This window comes from Oryctolagus cuniculus, chromosome 10 (genome assembly GCF_964237555.1).
Source record: "Oryctolagus cuniculus chromosome 10, mOryCun1.1, whole genome shotgun sequence".
NCBI classification, from domain to species: Eukaryota; Metazoa; Chordata; class Mammalia; order Lagomorpha; family Leporidae; genus Oryctolagus; species Oryctolagus cuniculus.
Window position 1 is genome coordinate 116,956,166 of NC_091441.1, and position 16,570 is coordinate 116,972,735.

The 16,570-nt window shown below is 64.3% G+C and overlaps 1 protein-coding gene across 7 annotated transcripts; it reads right to left on the bottom strand.

Annotated features, from left to right (window-relative positions):
* Positions 1 to 458: 458 nt before the first annotated feature.
* BRPF1 (bromodomain and PHD finger containing 1) lies at positions 459 to 15,797 on the bottom strand. 7 transcript variants are annotated; one of them, XM_070051174.1, is made up of 14 exons: positions 15,209 to 15,796; positions 13,144 to 13,752; positions 8,797 to 9,756; positions 7,207 to 7,369; positions 6,687 to 6,818; positions 6,209 to 6,355; positions 5,206 to 5,515; positions 4,581 to 4,901; positions 3,991 to 4,275; positions 3,426 to 3,573; positions 2,795 to 2,994; positions 2,580 to 2,698; positions 2,158 to 2,312; positions 459 to 1,260 (listed from the first exon to the last, which is right to left on the bottom strand). In XM_070051174.1, exons 2-14 carry the CDS (start codon positions 13,740 to 13,742, stop codon positions 1,077 to 1,079), a joined length of 3,723 nt encoding a protein of 1,240 aa, XP_069907275.1. In that variant the 5' UTR covers positions 13,743 to 13,752; positions 15,209 to 15,796; the 3' UTR covers positions 459 to 1,076. The 7 variants fall into 7 exon arrangements, with proteins under 7 accessions (XP_069907275.1, XP_051685582.1, XP_069907276.1 ...); XM_051829622.2 differs by having other exon boundaries at positions 2,795 to 2,931; positions 15,209 to 15,792; XM_070051175.1 differs by having other exon boundaries at positions 2,795 to 2,931; positions 6,227 to 6,355; positions 15,209 to 15,790.
* Between the last annotated feature and the right edge of the window lie 773 nt (positions 15,798 to 16,570).

Below are 16,570 nucleotides of genomic sequence, written 5' to 3' on the forward strand. Positions count from 1 at the left end.
CCCCGCCGGGAAGCGGCCCGCACGCGGCTGCTCTGGGCCCCCCGGGCATCCCCGCGTCCTGCCGGCGACCGGGGTCTAGCCGACTCGGCCGCAGCGTCATCCTCGCGTCCCCCCGCCCCGAGGCTCCCCCGCTTCACCGCAGACAACGCCGACGGCGGGGCGGGGGGATGGAGAGCCGACCGCCACACCCCTGCCCGTCCCGCGCCGCAGGCGGGACACGGAGGCGCCTGGCCACTGCCGGCCAAGGACTTGGAGCCTGACACCCGCAGCACGGCTTCACCCACCCGCGGTGTCTGCGGGGCGCCGAGCACAGGGCCTGCCCCTTGGGGCTCAGGTCTTCCCTGCTCCTGGCCCGGTCTCCTGGCCCGCACCGGTCCCGTTCGCGGGCCAGAACCTCCCCTGGGAACCCCTCTTCCCTGGCCCAGGCAGGAAGAAGAACAAAGCATCCTAAACCGATATTTTCTAAGAATCAATATATTTTCTTCCTTTGAAATAAATACAAACCAGTTTGAAAGGAGGGGAGAAATCTATGGGAAAGAGGGGAGCGGGGACAGGCCCCAGGCGTTTTTAGTACCAAATGACTCTGGCGCGACCCGGAAACGCAGTTACAAATGAGAATAATTTAAATTCTCCGATAATTACAGTATTTACAGCAGCAGGGGAGGGGGTCACCTAGTGCCCCTCTTCCGGGCTGGACAGACATCAGTCCCACTGCTAGGCTGGGCAGATGCCCACTCGCCTCACACCTGCGGGGGCCTCAGGCCTCTGGGCAGTTTCGGATTCTCCGGGCACGAGCGGGCAGAGGTGGTGGGTGGCCTGTCTTACGCAGTGTCCTAACCTCGGCCCACCACCCTGCCCTCCAGTGCCGTGAGGTCTCTGGGGCTCTGGCCTGTGGGAACTCCCCTCTGCTGGCGCTGAGCCGCCCTGGGCCCTTGGAGTGTTCTGTACAGTCCAGCTGCACTCGGGGCAGGAGGGACCTCCCCTACCCAGCTTCCCCTGAGACTGGCCCCAAGACCAGGAATGAGTCAGTGCAGAGGCCGGCGCCTCCAGGACTGCGGGCAGGGGGAGGGGCCGCGTCAGTCGCTGTCGCTGGTCTCGCTGCTCTGCTCGCCCTGCACCTTGCTGCGGTGCTGCAGAGCCCGGTGGTAGGCGATCTGCACCGACTTGCGGATGTTGGACTTGCGGCCCTCCAGCATCTTCTCCTTGTCCAGGTCCTGGTTCACACCCAGAGGCACCAGCTTGGTCCTGGGCAGCCACTGCCTATGGGACAGAGCGCACGTCACATAAATCCTCGCAGACAGCCAGAGCCAGCCCTCCTCACGCCACCACGGATTAACGCTCCGGCCACCCTGGTGGTCCTGGGGTCCCGGACCCCAGCAGACAGCCCTCCCTCAAGGGGCAAGAGCCCACGGTCGGGGGTAAGCACCGGCTACCAGGCGCACGAGCAGGGGGACCCTGGCCCCGGGCCCAGACACAGCTTCCTGACGCTGACCGTGAACAAAACTGCATGTGTACGAATGGCAGGACCAGAGCCTGAAGTCTCCCTGTGGAGGCCGAGGCGGGAGGCCAAGTCTGCGTCTGGGTCTGGGTCTGCGTCTGCGTCTGGGTCTGCTGGGTCTGGGTCTGGGTCTGGGTCTGCTGGGTCTGGGTCTGCGTCTGCGTCTGGGTCTGGGTCTGGGTCTGGGTCTGGGTCTGGGTCTGCGTCTGCGTCTGGGTCTGCGTCTGGGTCTGCTGGGTCTGGGTCTGGGTCTGGGTCTGGGTCTGCTGGGTCTGGGTCTGGGTCTGCTGGGTCTGGGTCTGGGTCTGCTGGGTCTGGGTCTGGGTCTGGGTCTGGGTCTGCTGGGTCTGGGTCTGGGTCTGGGTCTGGGTCCGGGCGGGGGGGGGGGGGGCCCGTGGGCGTCACTGTTGCGGATGGTCCTGTGGTTTCCAGCTGCTGCCCACTCAGCCTCCCAGCCTCAGGTCAACACGCCCCTCTTGCTCAGAGACCTGTTCTGGATCCCGCTCCCGCTGCCACGTGAGAGCCAGTGTCCGGGCGTCCTGGCGGCCCGCCCCCGCTGCCACGTGAGAGCCAGTGTCCGGGCGTCCTGGCGGCCCGCCCCCGCCGCACAGGGCTGCATCTGTGCCGTGTGCACACCACCTGCTCCCTTCCTTCCTTACCAGGTTCGTTTGTTGTCAAAGAAGAGGACGAGGTAGAGATGCTCTCGGGCTTCCTGGGTCATCTGCTCCCCCAGTTTCAGCACCTCCAGTGGGGGCACAGGAATGGGGACCCCACGGTGCAACACACCTTCTCGCGGCATCTTTGGGTCAATGATCTGAGGGGGCAAGAAGAGCCGGTGGGTCCAGTCTGCCGCCGCACAGGACACGGGAAGTGGGGACAGAGAAAGGTTGCATGCGACCAGGGCTGCAGGCTGACCCTTGGCTTCTGCCCACGCTGACTACTGCAGAGCCCAAGGGGCAGAGAAAGGAAAGGGAGACCGAGGGGCCGACTGGGAGCCTCTGAACAGCCGATACGCAGCACGTGCCTGCAGGCTGGTGGCCGAGGGAGCAGGACGGACTGCGTCCTAGGACTGGAAGCCTACCAGAGCTGGGTACGACGGATACCCCCGGCATTTGGCCCACACCAGGTCCAGGGCGTCCAGAGGGGAGTCTTCATCCTCAGACAGCCAGCCAGCGCTCCGGCCCAGACTCTTCCTGACCACTTCACGGGAGAGAGGAGGTGCATCAGCAGGCGGGGGGCTGACGAGGCCGGGCCGTCGGGTCCCCAGCACCCCTGGCCGCGGGCGGGGGTACTTACTGCTGTGGCCCACGCCGCGGCCAGTGCCCACGGAGTAGGCCTCGTTCTCGGTGCCTGAGGTGTCTTCGCTGCTGTCTTCTGGGAACGTGCCCCGAGAGAAGGAGGGCTTGCCCCGGCCTTGCTTTGAGGGTGTTGTGCTGCGGACGAGAACGGGGAATGGCACGGTAGGTGTCCGGGCCTCAAGTCCCCGGGGTCTGCCCCTTTAGGAAAGCAGAGGTTTTAGGAAGAACTCCAGGCTCCAACACCCCCGGGCCAGGCTGGTGCCCTCAGGGGCGGGGCCGTACTGCCCAGTGGTGAGGGGCAGCGCACACCCTCTCTCGAAGGAAACACCTGCGAGAACCAATGATTCTGAAAAGGGAGCACAGCGGCTGGAGGCTGATGTGGCATCTCTGGATTCGTTTTTATTAGAAATGCCAAAACAGGTGTGCAGACCAGACCCAGGCCAGGGGCACTGCTGCCGTCAAAGCATCGGTTTAACCCAGGATGCCGCCTCCTGCTTCCGACCCTCTCATCTGGCCCGCTGACTCGCAGAGAACGTGGGTCTGAGCCATCTTGCTCTAGGCCGAGTCGGCTGTGACCCCACTCCCAGCTGGGAAGCCCAGAGGCGAGCCCGGGCCTGGAGGGCGGATACCTGGTCCGGTCCGAGGCAGCGCTGCTGCTGCTGCTGCTGCTGGACTCGGAGTCCGAGCTGCTCCGGGGAAGGCTGCAGTCGTTCCGGTAGACCAGGAAGCTCTTCTTGACGGGCTGGTTCCCACCACTGAAGCCGTTGGCCGGCAAGTCTTGGTTGGGGGGAGGGGAAGGAAGGAAGACGTAGATCAGAGGTAGCATGGGGCTGAGAGGGACTCAGAGCTTGGGTTCCCTGTCTGTGCTTGGCCAGCAGAGCTAGCTACGGCAGGTCCACCACCGCTGGCTGGAGCCCCGCCCCGCCCCTTCCTCCCTCGGCAGTCACTGCTCTCAGGACACAGGTGACCTCAACGGTAGGAATCCCCAAGGAAGTTGAGAAGAGAGAAGGTGAAGTGACGGATGGGAACCTGGCCGGTCAGGGTCTCCGGGTCTCAGTCCCCACTCTAGGATGAGGGGTGGCGGAAAGGAAGCCTAGCGTGCCCTTCCGGCTCGCTCTCTCGTGGCTGAGGCTACGGGGGGAGCAATGGCCGTGCTGCTCACTCTCTGGGGGGCTGGGTGATGGTGAGGCTCACCCATTGGGGGGTCTTCTGTGGACTTATCACTGTCGCTGTCTGAGCTCGAACTGGGCCGGGGGCTCCTACCCCGCTTGCGCTGACGCAGGGAGCCCATGATGGGGAGCTGGGGGGGCCCCACAGGGCTGCCTCCGTGGCTGGGGGTCATCTGGCTCTCCCGGTTTTTGGGGGGCCGGCCCGGCCTCTTGGGCGGTCCAGCTGTCTTCGGGTTCTTTTTGGAGAACAGAACTGAGGTTCTCCTGCCCACCTCATGTGCGGGGGTTGAGGACATGTTGGGACCCAGGCCTGGAGCAGAGAGAGAGAGAAGGAGAGTTGGTGAGGGGCCTGCAGAAGGGCAGCTGTCCAGGGCCACGCCCGGGTAGACAGGACCATCACTGCAGCTAGAGGGGCCGAGGATGTGCGGGCGTGGAGCACTGACCGTACACAAACAGCCGGAGAGGCAGCTAAGAGGCCCCTGACGGGGGAAGGAGGGCGAAAGTGCGCTAGCTGTGCAGGAGGGCCCTCTGCCGGCGGTGGCAGGGGCCGAGGGTGTGCGGCGCTAGAGCCAACGGCTGCCCAGCTCTGGGGTCTGCCTTGCCATGGGTTCAGACCTTTGCCTGTCTCCTGGCTGCTGCTCTCCTCTGCGGCACTGTCCGTCTGCCCGTCCTTGTCGCAGGCTGCTGGGTGGGGTGTGAGACTGCCCCGGCTCGAGGGGCCGTGCCGCTCGGGCCCGTCCCGTCCAGTCTCCCGCTGGTGCGCGAGCTTCCGCCGCAGCGCCGTCATCTCCTTCTTGATCATCTTGGCGCGCCGAGAGCGGCCGACGCTCTGCTTGCTGGCGTTCACCTCGTCCAGCCGCTCCAGCAGCAGCTTCAGCTGCTCCTCCACGGGCAGGTGCTTCTGGTTCTCCAGCAGAACCAGCTGCTCGTCCTCTGCTGCGGGAGGCAGGGCCGGGGGGCGGGTCAGACTCGAGGCAGCCCGCAGGCCCCTCGAACCTGGGCAGGCAGCTAGAGACCCACTGCTTCCCCCTTGCCTCTCAGCAGCAGCAGGTGTACAACAGCAGCCCCAGGGAGTGGGTGCCGGCACTATCGATTCACGTGGTCTGGTTTCCTGGGGAGAGCCTGCCACTGCGCAGCCTGGCTGCGTGCTGCCTACACTGCCTGCTCACAGGAGGGGACTTGTGGGAAGCCCTCCAGCCCTGGCACAGGCCTCTGCACATGCGTGTGACTTATCACCCACCATCTTCAGCGTGGTGTGGGGCCTCGTCTCCAGCCAGGTTGTGTGGGATATGCATGCCCGTCTCAAAGTCAATGCCCATTTTTTCTGCCTGGCGCCGGGCCTGGCGGAGCACGGCGCCACCTTGCTCACGGAGCCGCACTGCAGCACGGTAGAAGATGGTGTCCTTGGCGTTATACTTGAGGCAGTTGCTGACAATGAGGTTGAAGTCCTCCTCAAAGTCGTCAAAGTTCAGGTAGCGGTAAGCCTCCAAGTTCTGCTTCATGGTGAAAAAATCCATGGGCTTTTTGATGTGGTCCAGGTAGTCAGGTACCTGGGAGAGCAGGGTGGGCGTGTCCAAGTGGAGGTGAGCTCCTGGTTCCCCAAACCCTGCTCCTAAGAAATGCTTCCAATGCATCCAGCCACCTCCTCCCACCACACTGAGAGGCAGGCGTGCAGCACAGAGGAAAGGACACATGGACTCCAGTGCTGACTGTACCAGCCACAAGTGTGACCCCGGAGAAGCTCAGCCTCTCCGGGCCTTCCTTCCCTGGAGAATGGGGTGAACACACACCCTCTCACGGAGGCCTGGCGAGGCCCGGGGAACACCAGCTTGCATTCTCTAGCTCCCTGGCAGTGAAATCGGTGAGGTGACTGCTGCCTCGCCCCTCTGAGAGGAGGTCTGCAGTGAGGACCTGGGCCTTCAGAGCTGCTGCTTTGGGCCGGGCCCTCTGAAGCCTCTGTTCTGGGGTTCAGCACCCCGAGTGCCTGCCTGCCCGCCCTGGGACTATTCTTGGCAGACCGAGTCTCTGCCTCGGGGGAAGGCGTGCAGACTGCCTCCCCCATGCCGGGCCCCTGCGTGGAACAGGGACGAGACGGAGTCCAGGCGAGCCGTGTGGCCCTGGGTCCTCTCGCCCTGAGCCACCAGCCCCTCTTCAAGGTCCCACCTAGTTCCTGGCCCAGACCTGCAGCGGGGTCCAACAGGGAGGAACGGGAAGAAGGCGGGGCGAGGGGAAGGGGTTCTTACTTCGTCCAGTTCGGTTACCTCGGACAGAGGGACCGGCTCGCTGAAGATGCTGCCCGTGTCCTTCTCCTGCAGCTGCTCCAGGGTCTTGCGAAGCAGGATGAGGAAGGGGGTCAGCTGCATCTCCATGGCGACCTGCTGCACCTTGATCTGCACGCGAGACGGCCCCACCGTCAGGGCCAGGCCCGGCCCGCGACATGAGGTCTGAGACCCCCGCCTGGCTCTGGAACTCGCCTGCCTGAGCCTAGCCCCATGACACCTCCCCAGCGATCCTGGCCTCGCTCTTCTGTGCCCTCCCAGCTCCCTGCGTCACTCAAGCGAGGATTCCACTCTCACTCGCCTGCGACATTCTGCTCCCATGGCCCACATTAGCGGCCCTGACACGACGGCCCTGTTGCTTCCTGGCTGAGGACACGGAGTGTTGTCTTCTCCCGGTTCTGTTTTGTCCTGGGTCCAACGGGGCTGGCCCGAGAGCACTCACCGTCTCTCTTTTAAGTTTCTCTCGCTTCCGGATCAGCTCCACCAGCAGCCGAGCTCGCTCCAGGTCGTGCCGGAGGCGCTGCCAGGACTTCAGCTGTTCTTTGAGGGCCCAGTTCTTGTCCTCTGAATCTCTCTATTGAGGGAAGAGGGGGATCAGGAGATGGTGAGAGAGCCTACAGAAAGGCCAGAGGGGAGCAGAGAGCCCGGGAAGCTTAGGTCAAGGGCACGTCAAACCGAAGGGGCAAGGACGAGTAATTTATTGGTAGCTCCTCCATCTCCATGCCCCTAGGACCTGGTACAAAGGAAACGGCTGGTTTGTGTTTGCTGCATGAATGAGTGAATGAACACACGGGAACAGCACCGTCCCATCGAGCTGGTGATCTGTGAAACTCCGAGCTGCGTCTGAGGGCCAGCGTAAAGCAGGACACAGCCTATGCCCTCTGCGACTGGAAGCCACAGCTGCACGTCTTGCCTCTGTCCCCCTGACCGAGTTCCCCAGCCCAGGGCAGTGGACACGGTACCCCGACTTGGTCACAGTTCCTCTGAGACTGCAGGTGTGTCTGCAGGCGACGCAGGAGCGGGACCCCGTTCCGTGACTGCCGCTTCAGTGTCCAGTAGCTGTGCAGCCTCTGCATAAACTGGCTCTTCCTTTGGATGGTCAGACGGTTGGTGATTTTACTAAGCCTGAGAAACAAGGGACAGAGAGAACAACCTCTTGGGCCCTGATTCTTTTAGGCAGAACAGGAGTCTCTGGCCAGTGGGAATTCCTGAAGGATGTGTCTCTTGTCAAAACAGCCTGGGATTCGGGCTAAAGGCGAGTGAGCGGTGCCATCGACAGCCTCACAGCAGACAGGCAATGACGTTCCCGGCCCTGTGCACAGGGCAGCCAGGGAGGCCTGGCCCGGCGCCTGCTGGAGTCAGTGCAGCCTATCTCACCTGGGACACTCTCTGAGAAAGTGCCTTAGCAGATTTTAAAAATCAAGTACAGGGGCCAGCGCTGCGGCGTAGCGGGTAAAGCCACTGCCTGCGGTGCTAGCATCCCATATGGTGCTGGTCGAGTCCTGGCTGCTCCGTGTCCAATCCAGCTCTCTGCTATGGCCTGGGAAAGCAGAAGATGGCCCAAGTCCTTGGGCCTCTGTTCCCACAAGGGAGACCTGGAAGAAGCTCCTGGCTTTGTATTGGCCCAGCTCTGGCCACTGCAGCCATCTGGGGAGTGAGCCAGCAGATGGAAGACCTCTCTCTCTGCTTCTGACACTGCCTTTCAAATAAATAAAAATAAATCTTAAAAAAAAAAAATCAAGTACAACTGTACTGAGAAACCTGTACCAAATCAACCAAATGGCACAAGACTTGTAAATTACTGATGATTTGGGCCAGCGCCTCATCAGGTTAAGCCACCATCTGCAGTGCCAGCATCCCAAACAAGTGCCGGTTCAAGTCCTGGCTGCTCTACTTCCAATCCCGCTCCCAGCTAACGGCCTGGGAAGCAAGTGGAAAATGGCCCAAGTGCTTGGGCCCCTGTGCGCACGTGGCAGACCCGGAAGCAGCTCCTGGCTTTGGATCAGCCCAGCTCCAGCCACTGTGACCATCTGGGGAATGAACCAGCAGACAGAAGCTCTCTGTCTGTCTCTCCCCACTCTGTAACTCCACCTTTTAAATAAATAAATCTTTAAAAAACACAAATTAATTAATGATCCCAGGCCATGTGAGTAGCAGTCCACACCCTACAACTGCTTCCCTTCATTTCGTTCATGCCTAGCGTCATGGTCCAGCCATTTTTTCCCACTGTGGCTGACGGATTCCAACCTCTTTCCTCCTAACTTAACAACGACACCATCAAAACCAAAGGCACCCTCGGACACCTGTCACATCTGGCAGATACAGGCTGATGTTCTTGCTGCCGATGTTCGGAGCAGGTCAGCTGCTAAAGATAACCTCTTCTGGAATTTAGGTGGCTTTCTGTTTAACTTCTTTACTTTTTTTCTTTATTACTCTAGCTCCTGACAGGAAGAAGGTAACCCGGTCCTGCCATTTCTCCTCCTAGGCTGTCACTTCCTCTCCAGGAGGCCGGCTTCTGCCCTCATCTGCCAGGCCGCCTGCTCCCCACATACCTGTGCGGTGGTATGCAGGGCACCGACACCACAGGTGCTGCTGCCCGTTTCTCCGCCAGGATCTTCCGGGCCTTCTTCATCTTGATCCGGGATTTGGCCTTGGCCTTTTTGACCTTCTCTGAGCTCCAGCCCTTACCCTCATCCTCCTCTTCGTCCTCTTCTTCCTCACCCTCGCTGTGGGACAGGGCAGGCAGGCGGCGTGCTGAGCCCGGGGGCGTGTGGATGTCGCAGTAGGCCGTCTTTCGGACGCTGAAGGAGGTACCGTTGGCACCTGTCTCCCGCACGGGCTCCATCTTCATATAGAGGCCGGCCTGCTGGGCGCACGTCACGTGGAAGGCTGTGTAGCAGTTGGCCTTGTGGCACTGGATGCACGCCCCCGAGCCCCGCTGCTTGCAGATGTAGCAGGTGAGCTTCCAGCGGGCCGGCGGGATGTGCTCGATGCTGTCGATGGGCTCGAGGAAGACGGTGTTGGCGAAGCAGACCTCGGGGATCCACAGGGCACACACCACGTGGGCCCAGCGCCCGTCGTCTGTCTGCTTGAAGGCACCACCCTTATTGGGGCACAGGGCACAATCCACAGCGCGCGAGGGTGACTGCAGGCAGCGCCGGCACAGCCACTGGCCCTCGGGGATGTAGGGGACCCCGTAGCACTCCTGGTGCACGGCCAGGTTGCACATGTCACAGAAGAGGATGACATTGCTGTTCTGGCACTCACCATCATTGCAGATACAGCACACGGCGTCCTCGTCCACCAGGGCATTAGGGTCCCCTTTGTTGTGACTCTCAAAGTAGGACTCCTTCTCCAGCCGGTCCATCAGGTACTCAAAGATCTCCTGCGGGATGGGGCTCACGCCCTCCGTCTTCCGCCGCTCGTTCATGATGTCCAGCCAGATGTAGTCCTCCTCGTCCATGTCGTACTCCACCTCCTCGTCCAGCTCCTCGGCGGACTTCTCAATGTACCTGTGTGCACACGGGCAGCTCAGCGCCACACGGCCGAGACGCCCCCTCACAGATGAGCCCTCTGACTCGCTCTATGGAGGGCTGCACCTGCTCTGTGCTTGTGCCTTCCCAGGGGCCGTCTCATTCCACGCTCACCTTGACCCAGCTACTCAAGGAGGCCTGGGGAGGTTAACGCACCCTGGGCTCATCTGTGACAAAGTGTGCAGTGGGGTGTGGACCAGGCCTGCTACTCCAAAGCTCATCTCCTGGATACATGACACCACTCGGGTAGAGGTTCCACCAGACGCCAAGGGGCGGGGCGGCTGGGACCGAGTGGGAGCGTGGATGAAGGTGCAGTCCAGGCCAGGCAGGTCCTGGATGTTACTGGCAGACTGTACGTGACCTGTCTGGCAGCTGCTGGGTCTTCCCTCAGCAGGTGCTGGCATCAGCTCAGGGCTCCTCATACAGGCACTGCTGTGCTGGGGACAGCCTTGGCCGACCACCTGGACAGCTACCGTCTACTAAGCATTTACCAGGAGCCAGGCACCGAGCTGTCAGCCCCCACAGTCGCACCACAGCCAAGGCTCAGGGGTCTCACTGTCCTCATTCCGTGGAGGAGGCGGTGACAGAGCCGGCAGAACCCCCAAGGCCAGCAGGCCTGGAACACACCCAGCAGGCGCCCCACACCCTCGCCATGTTCTGGGTAGCCTGGACTCTGGCCCTGGGAACCACAGGGAACGAGGGGAAGGCCGGCGCTTCAGCTCCGTATGACCGGACTGGACCCTGCCTCTGCCACACAGCGGCCCTCAGAACACCACCGCTCTTCTCTGAACCTCAGTTTTACTGCGGGCAGAATGGGTACCAATACCACCTATCTGCTAAGACCATTTCAGGATTAAGTGGAGTTACAAAAATGGATGGGCTAAACCAAGTGGCACACAGTAGGCCCTTGAAACATGCTAGCTCCTGTCGCTCAGCCTCGCTCCCCACAGGGGGATGGGGGTCTGCAGCCAGGCAGCCAGAGCCCTGTGCGAAGCGAGCCACGCCCACGGGGTCCGGGCGTCACCTGGGAAGTGGTGATGCTGTCGTGAGCATGAAGTGAGCATGAAGTTAGCTCCCTGTGCCCCGCCCACACTGCCCCTCACAGGACAGAGGAAGGGACCACGCAAACGCTGCAGGCATCCTGTGGGGGAGGGGGAGGGAACTGAGTGCCTGTAGGAAGCAGCTCCTCGCTGAGCTCCCACCTCTTCCCCAACTCTGAGCATCTATGACTCAGGGCTGCTGAACCATCTGGCTCCCCCAGCCCTCGTGCCAGCTCTTAGCACCACTTCTCACCCTCTTCTCTGCCACGACACGCATGACGTCATGGGACGGTGCCCGACGCCCACAGGCCTGCGGAATTCAGGCTGCAGCAGACAAGGAAAGCGCTAGCGGTGCGACTCCTGACACAGCAGCTGGCACGCCACCCTCTCCTCCCTCTCCACTCCAGGAGACATCAGAATGCTAACAGGGCCAGTGCTGCGGCACAGCAGGCCAGCCTCCGCCTGTGGCACTGGCATCCCATAGCGGCACGGGTTCAAGTCCCGTCTGCTCCACTTCTGATCCAGCTCTCTGCTCGGGCCTGAAAAAGCCGTAGATGGCCCAAGTGCTTGGGCCGCGGCACCCACATGGGAGACCTGGATGAAGCAGCCCAGCTCTGGCCGCTGCGGCCACCTGAGGAGTGAACCAGAGGTTGGAAGACCCCCTTCTCTCTCTCCCTCTCTGTAACTCTGCCTTTCAAATAAACAAGTAAATCTCAAAAAAATTTTTTTTCAGGCAAAAGGGATGGTATTAGAGACATGACCTCAGATCTTGTCCAATTTATGAAAAAAGTAAGTCATTCATAAAACTCGGGCAGTTTCACTAATGACGGAAACAAATGGCAGGCAACACACTTGCCAAATGACTGCAGCGCAGCGAGCGAAACTGCTCCCTGGGGAGATCAAGTCCCGGGGAGACGGCCTCTGCGAGGCGGCCTCCTGAAGAAAAGAGCCGGGCGGGCAGGCGGGCTGGCGTCAGAGCAGACAGAGCTGAAAGCCAGGAGAGGGGAGGCCGCCGAGGGGTGAGCGCTGGGCATGGCAGTCGGCACCTCAGAGCAGAGGACACAGCGGAAAGGCAGAGCCGGCTGCACCCATGGGAGACAGGGAGGGAGGGAGACCGGCAAAACTCCAGTGGGGAGGGACCGAAGACTCACCCTGGGCCACACGGCTGTGTCCCCGCAGGTCTGCCTTAAGGACAGAGATGTACTGTACCGTCACATAGACCGCTCTTCACGGCACACCCCTTTCCCCTGTACCGTCACACAGACCGCTCTTCACGGCACACCCCTCTACCCTGTACCGTCACACGGACCATCTCCGCGGCACACCCCTTTCCCCTGTACCGTCACACGGACCATCTCCGCGGCACACCCCTCTACCCTGTACCGTCACACGGACCATCTCCACGGCACACCCCTCTACCCTGTACCGTCACACGGACCATCTCCGCGGCACACCCCTCTACCCTGTACCGTCACACGGACCATCTCCACGGCACACCCCTCTACCCTGTACCGTCACACGGACCATCTCCACGGCACACCCCTCTACCCTGTACCGTCACACGGACCATCTCCGCGGCACACCCCTTTACCCTGTACCGTCACACGGACCATCTCCACGGCACACCCCTTTACCCTGTACCGTCACACGGACCATCTCCGCGGCACACCCCTTTACCCCAGACCCGTCAGAGCCCGGCCCGACTGCTCTGGGGGCTCCAGGCCGAGGCTGTGAGCCCCGCTTCCGCGAGGACGTCCCCTTGCAGGTTCCTCACCACAGTGGCCCCGCCCCTTCGTCTTCTACCTCACAAGGATGGGATTTACCCCTGTGCTGCCTGTGACCCCAGTGCGAACCCAGCCCCTGGCTAAGTTTTGGAAGGAATGGGATACAAAGAAGCCATGAAGTGAAAACAAGCAGGAGGGACAGTACAGAACGCGTGCTGCTGACCCTGACCGCACAGTGCGGACACGGCTCGCGGGGCCCTGGCCTTCTCCCTCTCGCTGCGGCCGCTCTCCCACAGCGAGGGAGCGGCAGGGCACAGCTCTGGAGCCACAGGAGCGGCTCTGACTCCAGTCCAGCTACCCACCGGCACGGGAACTTCCTTACGTCCGGCATTTTCTGGACTGGTGAATGAGAGCCACACCTCCTCTAGAGTCAGGAGACCAGAATGAGGAGTGGCTGCCCCACACCGAGTGCGGGCTGGCCCCGATCGGCAGGGTCCCACCGCTCTCCCAGTCCTGGCAGGCCAGTGTTCCTCCTCCGGGCTGGACCCCCGCCCCCTGAGGCACGCCCGAGCCTCGCCTGACCAGTTTCCCAGAGGCCTCACCGGTAGTAGGAAGTGGGCCGGGGCGGGGCGTCCGGGGTGTCCTGCTCCAGCTCCCGGTACACCACCTCGGGCAGCTTGGGCGTGGTGCTGGCGGGCGCGCCGTGGTGGTGGTGGTGGTTGGAGTCCTTGCGTTTCTCCTTGCTTTTGTGCTTGCCGGCCTTGGGCGCGGCGGCCGGGGCCTCGCTGTTCTCCTTGTTGCTGCCGCTCTCGGGGGCCTCCTCGGGGGCCTCCTCGTCCTCGGACACCACGTCCAGGTTGTCGAAGATGCTGATGCGGTGCACGCGCCCGTGCAGGTCCACCTCCACCATGCGCTGCGCCTGCGCGTAGCTCATCACCTCACGGCCTGGAGACTGCGACACCTCGGAGGGGCTGGGGGACTGCTTGTTGGCGGGGCGAGACTGGCGCCCCTTCTTCTTGTGCCTGCGGAGCGGGGTCTGCTGCGGGGGGGGCGGGTTGTCGTGGTCATAGTGGTACAGGTGGTACTCGATGCCGCTGTAGCTCTTGTAGACCTTGCGGCAGGTCTCCACGGGGCACTCGTACGGCGGCTTCGTCGCCCGCAAGTTGTGGCAGAACGTCTTCACGTCGAAGTCCACCCCCATGCTGTCACATCTGGAACACACACAGCAGTCAGCGCAGGCCTGCGGGGAGCCCCCGTCCTCCCCAGGGGGTCCGCGGTCTCGGCCCACCTCGTCCCTGGTCGTGCACGGTCACCCTGCCCGTGTCTCAACTCCTCTCCGCTGACCTCACGGGAGGCCGCCAAGCAGCGGGGGTCCGGCAGCGTCCTAACGCCCTCCTGCCGCCCCCCAGCCCTGTCCACCTTCTCTCCGGCCAGACTCCAGGAGCTCTCCCGCCGTGGGGCTCTGGTTCCCTGTCCAGGGCCTTGTCGAGGGGCAGCCACTCCCTGAACGGGACAGCCTGTCACCCGCGACGCCTCTGCCCCGAGTGGCGGGCTCCTACTGCACAGCTCAGCCCACCCGACACTTCCGCCACGGCTTCTCTGCTCTGCCGTGGGGGGCCCGACTTGCAGAGCATCCGCTCCCACCTTCACCACCACGCCGGCCTCCACGCTGGCCGCTGTCAAGGCCCGCTACAGGAGACGGGGCGCTGCACGGCGGACGCCAGAGCCGACCCCGCGCGGTCTGCCGGGTCCCAGCATGCACCGGCCTCAGGTTTTGGAATAACCTGTTGCGCGGACAGCTGCAGGAGGCCCCCAGGGTTGGAGCCGCCACGCCGGGATGAAAGCTAGTTTCGCTCCCGCTCGCGGCCAGAACGAGGAGCCGGCAGAAGTGAGCGCGCTGTAGCAGTGACCGCTTTATCCCCGGCCTTGGCGCTGCAGTGGAAGATGGACCGGGCAGCAAGCGAGACCGGAGGCCAGCCCGTCTAGGGCAGCAGCGGGGCGCGTGGGAGCCCTGCATTCGCCCACGCTCGCAGCTCAACGGAGCGCCAGGTCCCGCCGACACACACAGCCTCCTGGGTGAGGGCGGACAGACGGCACCAGCTCCAGGACGCCCGGCCTGGCCAGGGACTGCCCGCTCTCTCCCGCTCCGCCCAGCCAGGGCCCCGGCAGGCAAAGCCGCCCTGAGCTCCCGGACAAACGCTCACCCCTCCTCTGCGCTGCCCCGGCCCTGCCTACAGCCCCTCAGCACGGCAGTGCAGCCACAAGTTCAACTCCAGCTCCCTCCTGCTCCGGCCCGCCGGCTCTCCCAACACCAGCCTGCCACGCACAAACAAGCCGGGTCCCAGGCGGCCGCCCAGGCTCCGGCAACACCCCGCGGGGAGCCGGCGCGGCCCCGGGGCGCGGGGGCTGCAGGAAGCGGGGGGCGGAGGCCCGGCCCGGCCCTGCCCGCAGCCTCTCCCGGATGCGGCGGCGCTTCCCCTTTGTCGGAACTGCTACAAGTTCAGCGGGGCTCGCCTCCGGCCATTGGCTCCGGCGGCCCCCAAGGATACACTGTTGCCCGGGATGCGCGCTGGGGGCGAGCGCGCTGTCAGCGCCTCCGGCGGCCGCGGCCCCGCAGACGCCCCTCGCCGCCGGCCACTCCCGTCCCGGCCCCAGGCCTGCACTCACCGGCCACCTCGAGTCCGGGCTCATCGCCGGGGGCGCCCGCCGGGGCTCCGACCCCTCCCGGGGAGGCCGGCGGGGAAAGGCGGGCCGGGGAGGGCGAACCCCAACGCTGCAGACCTCGGGTCTCGCCACCCCGGCCCCCTGGCCGCCCCACGCGCTGACCCCTGCCGCTCCCGGCCCCGCCGGCGCCCCCGCGTCTCAACTCCGCCGGCCGCTGCCCGTTTCCCAAGTCCGTAGGTTGCCTGGCCTCGGGACGCGGCGCGGCCGGAACAATAGAGGCTCCCGGAGGCAGCGCGGGGACAGCGGCGGCGGGGACCGTGGCGGCAAAGGCAGTGGCAGCGGCAGCGGCAGCGGCGGAGGCGACGGCGTCTGCGCAGGGTAAACGCGGCGCCGCGGCGCAGCCGGGCCGCACTTTCGCCACGGCTCGCTGCAGGGCCGCCGAGGCTCCCGCGGCCGTGCTGCGCGGCTCGGGGGACGCTCCTGGACGTGTGGCAGGGCTCATCCAGCACCTCCATCTCTGAGTCCAGCTTCTGGGCCCCGAGCCCGCGGGGGCTCGGGGGTCCGCGGTCGCCGGGCCGTTTGTGGCGAATCTGCGGACGCGGACGGCGAGCGCCGGGCTGGGCGTGAGGAGCCCGCCCTTCTCCCCTCCCCCTCCGCCGCCTCCCTCGCTGCTCCCGCCCTCCTGCTGGCGCGGCGGCTGCGGTAGGGACCTGGCCTAGGTCTCCGCGAGAGGCGGCGAGGCGGGGCCGCAGGCGCGGGGCGGGACGGGGGGCAGGCCCGGGAGCCGGAGGGACGCGGCCCGGGGCGGGGCCTGCCGCCGGGGGCGGGGATTCGTGGGTGGGGCCTGCCGCCGGGGCGGGGCCTGCCGCCGCGGCTCGGGGCGGGAAAGGGCGGAGCCTTGCTCGGGCCTGCAGCGGGCAGCTGGGCTGGGGACGACGGACGCGGCCCGGGGAAGACGCCGCGGGCGGCCCGGGCTCCCGGGCTCTGGGTGTGGAAGACGCATTTGTCGGCTGTGGGGCTCCGGGGACCCCGCCCTCTCGCCGTGCCTGTGTTGTCCTCCGTCACGTTTTCCCAAAAATCTCGACCTGTTGGGTGCGCTTCTGGGATCCGCGTGTGAGCCTGTAAACACGCGTGGAGTGCGGACCGCGGGTGGTCCCTGGCCCGCGGGGTCCCCGAGAGGACCCCGTGCGATCCTGCGTGTAGCGAGCGCTCACAGGAGACCAGGGTCGCCTCAAGCAGCCCCTTTGAGGCCAGGGACCCCTGTGACCACCCAAGGAAAGCTACGGGGCCTCCCTCTTGGGGGGCGCGCACGCAGTTTGCAGAAGGCGCAGGGGTCACCCGGGAGCCCGTGTCGGGAGGAGGATG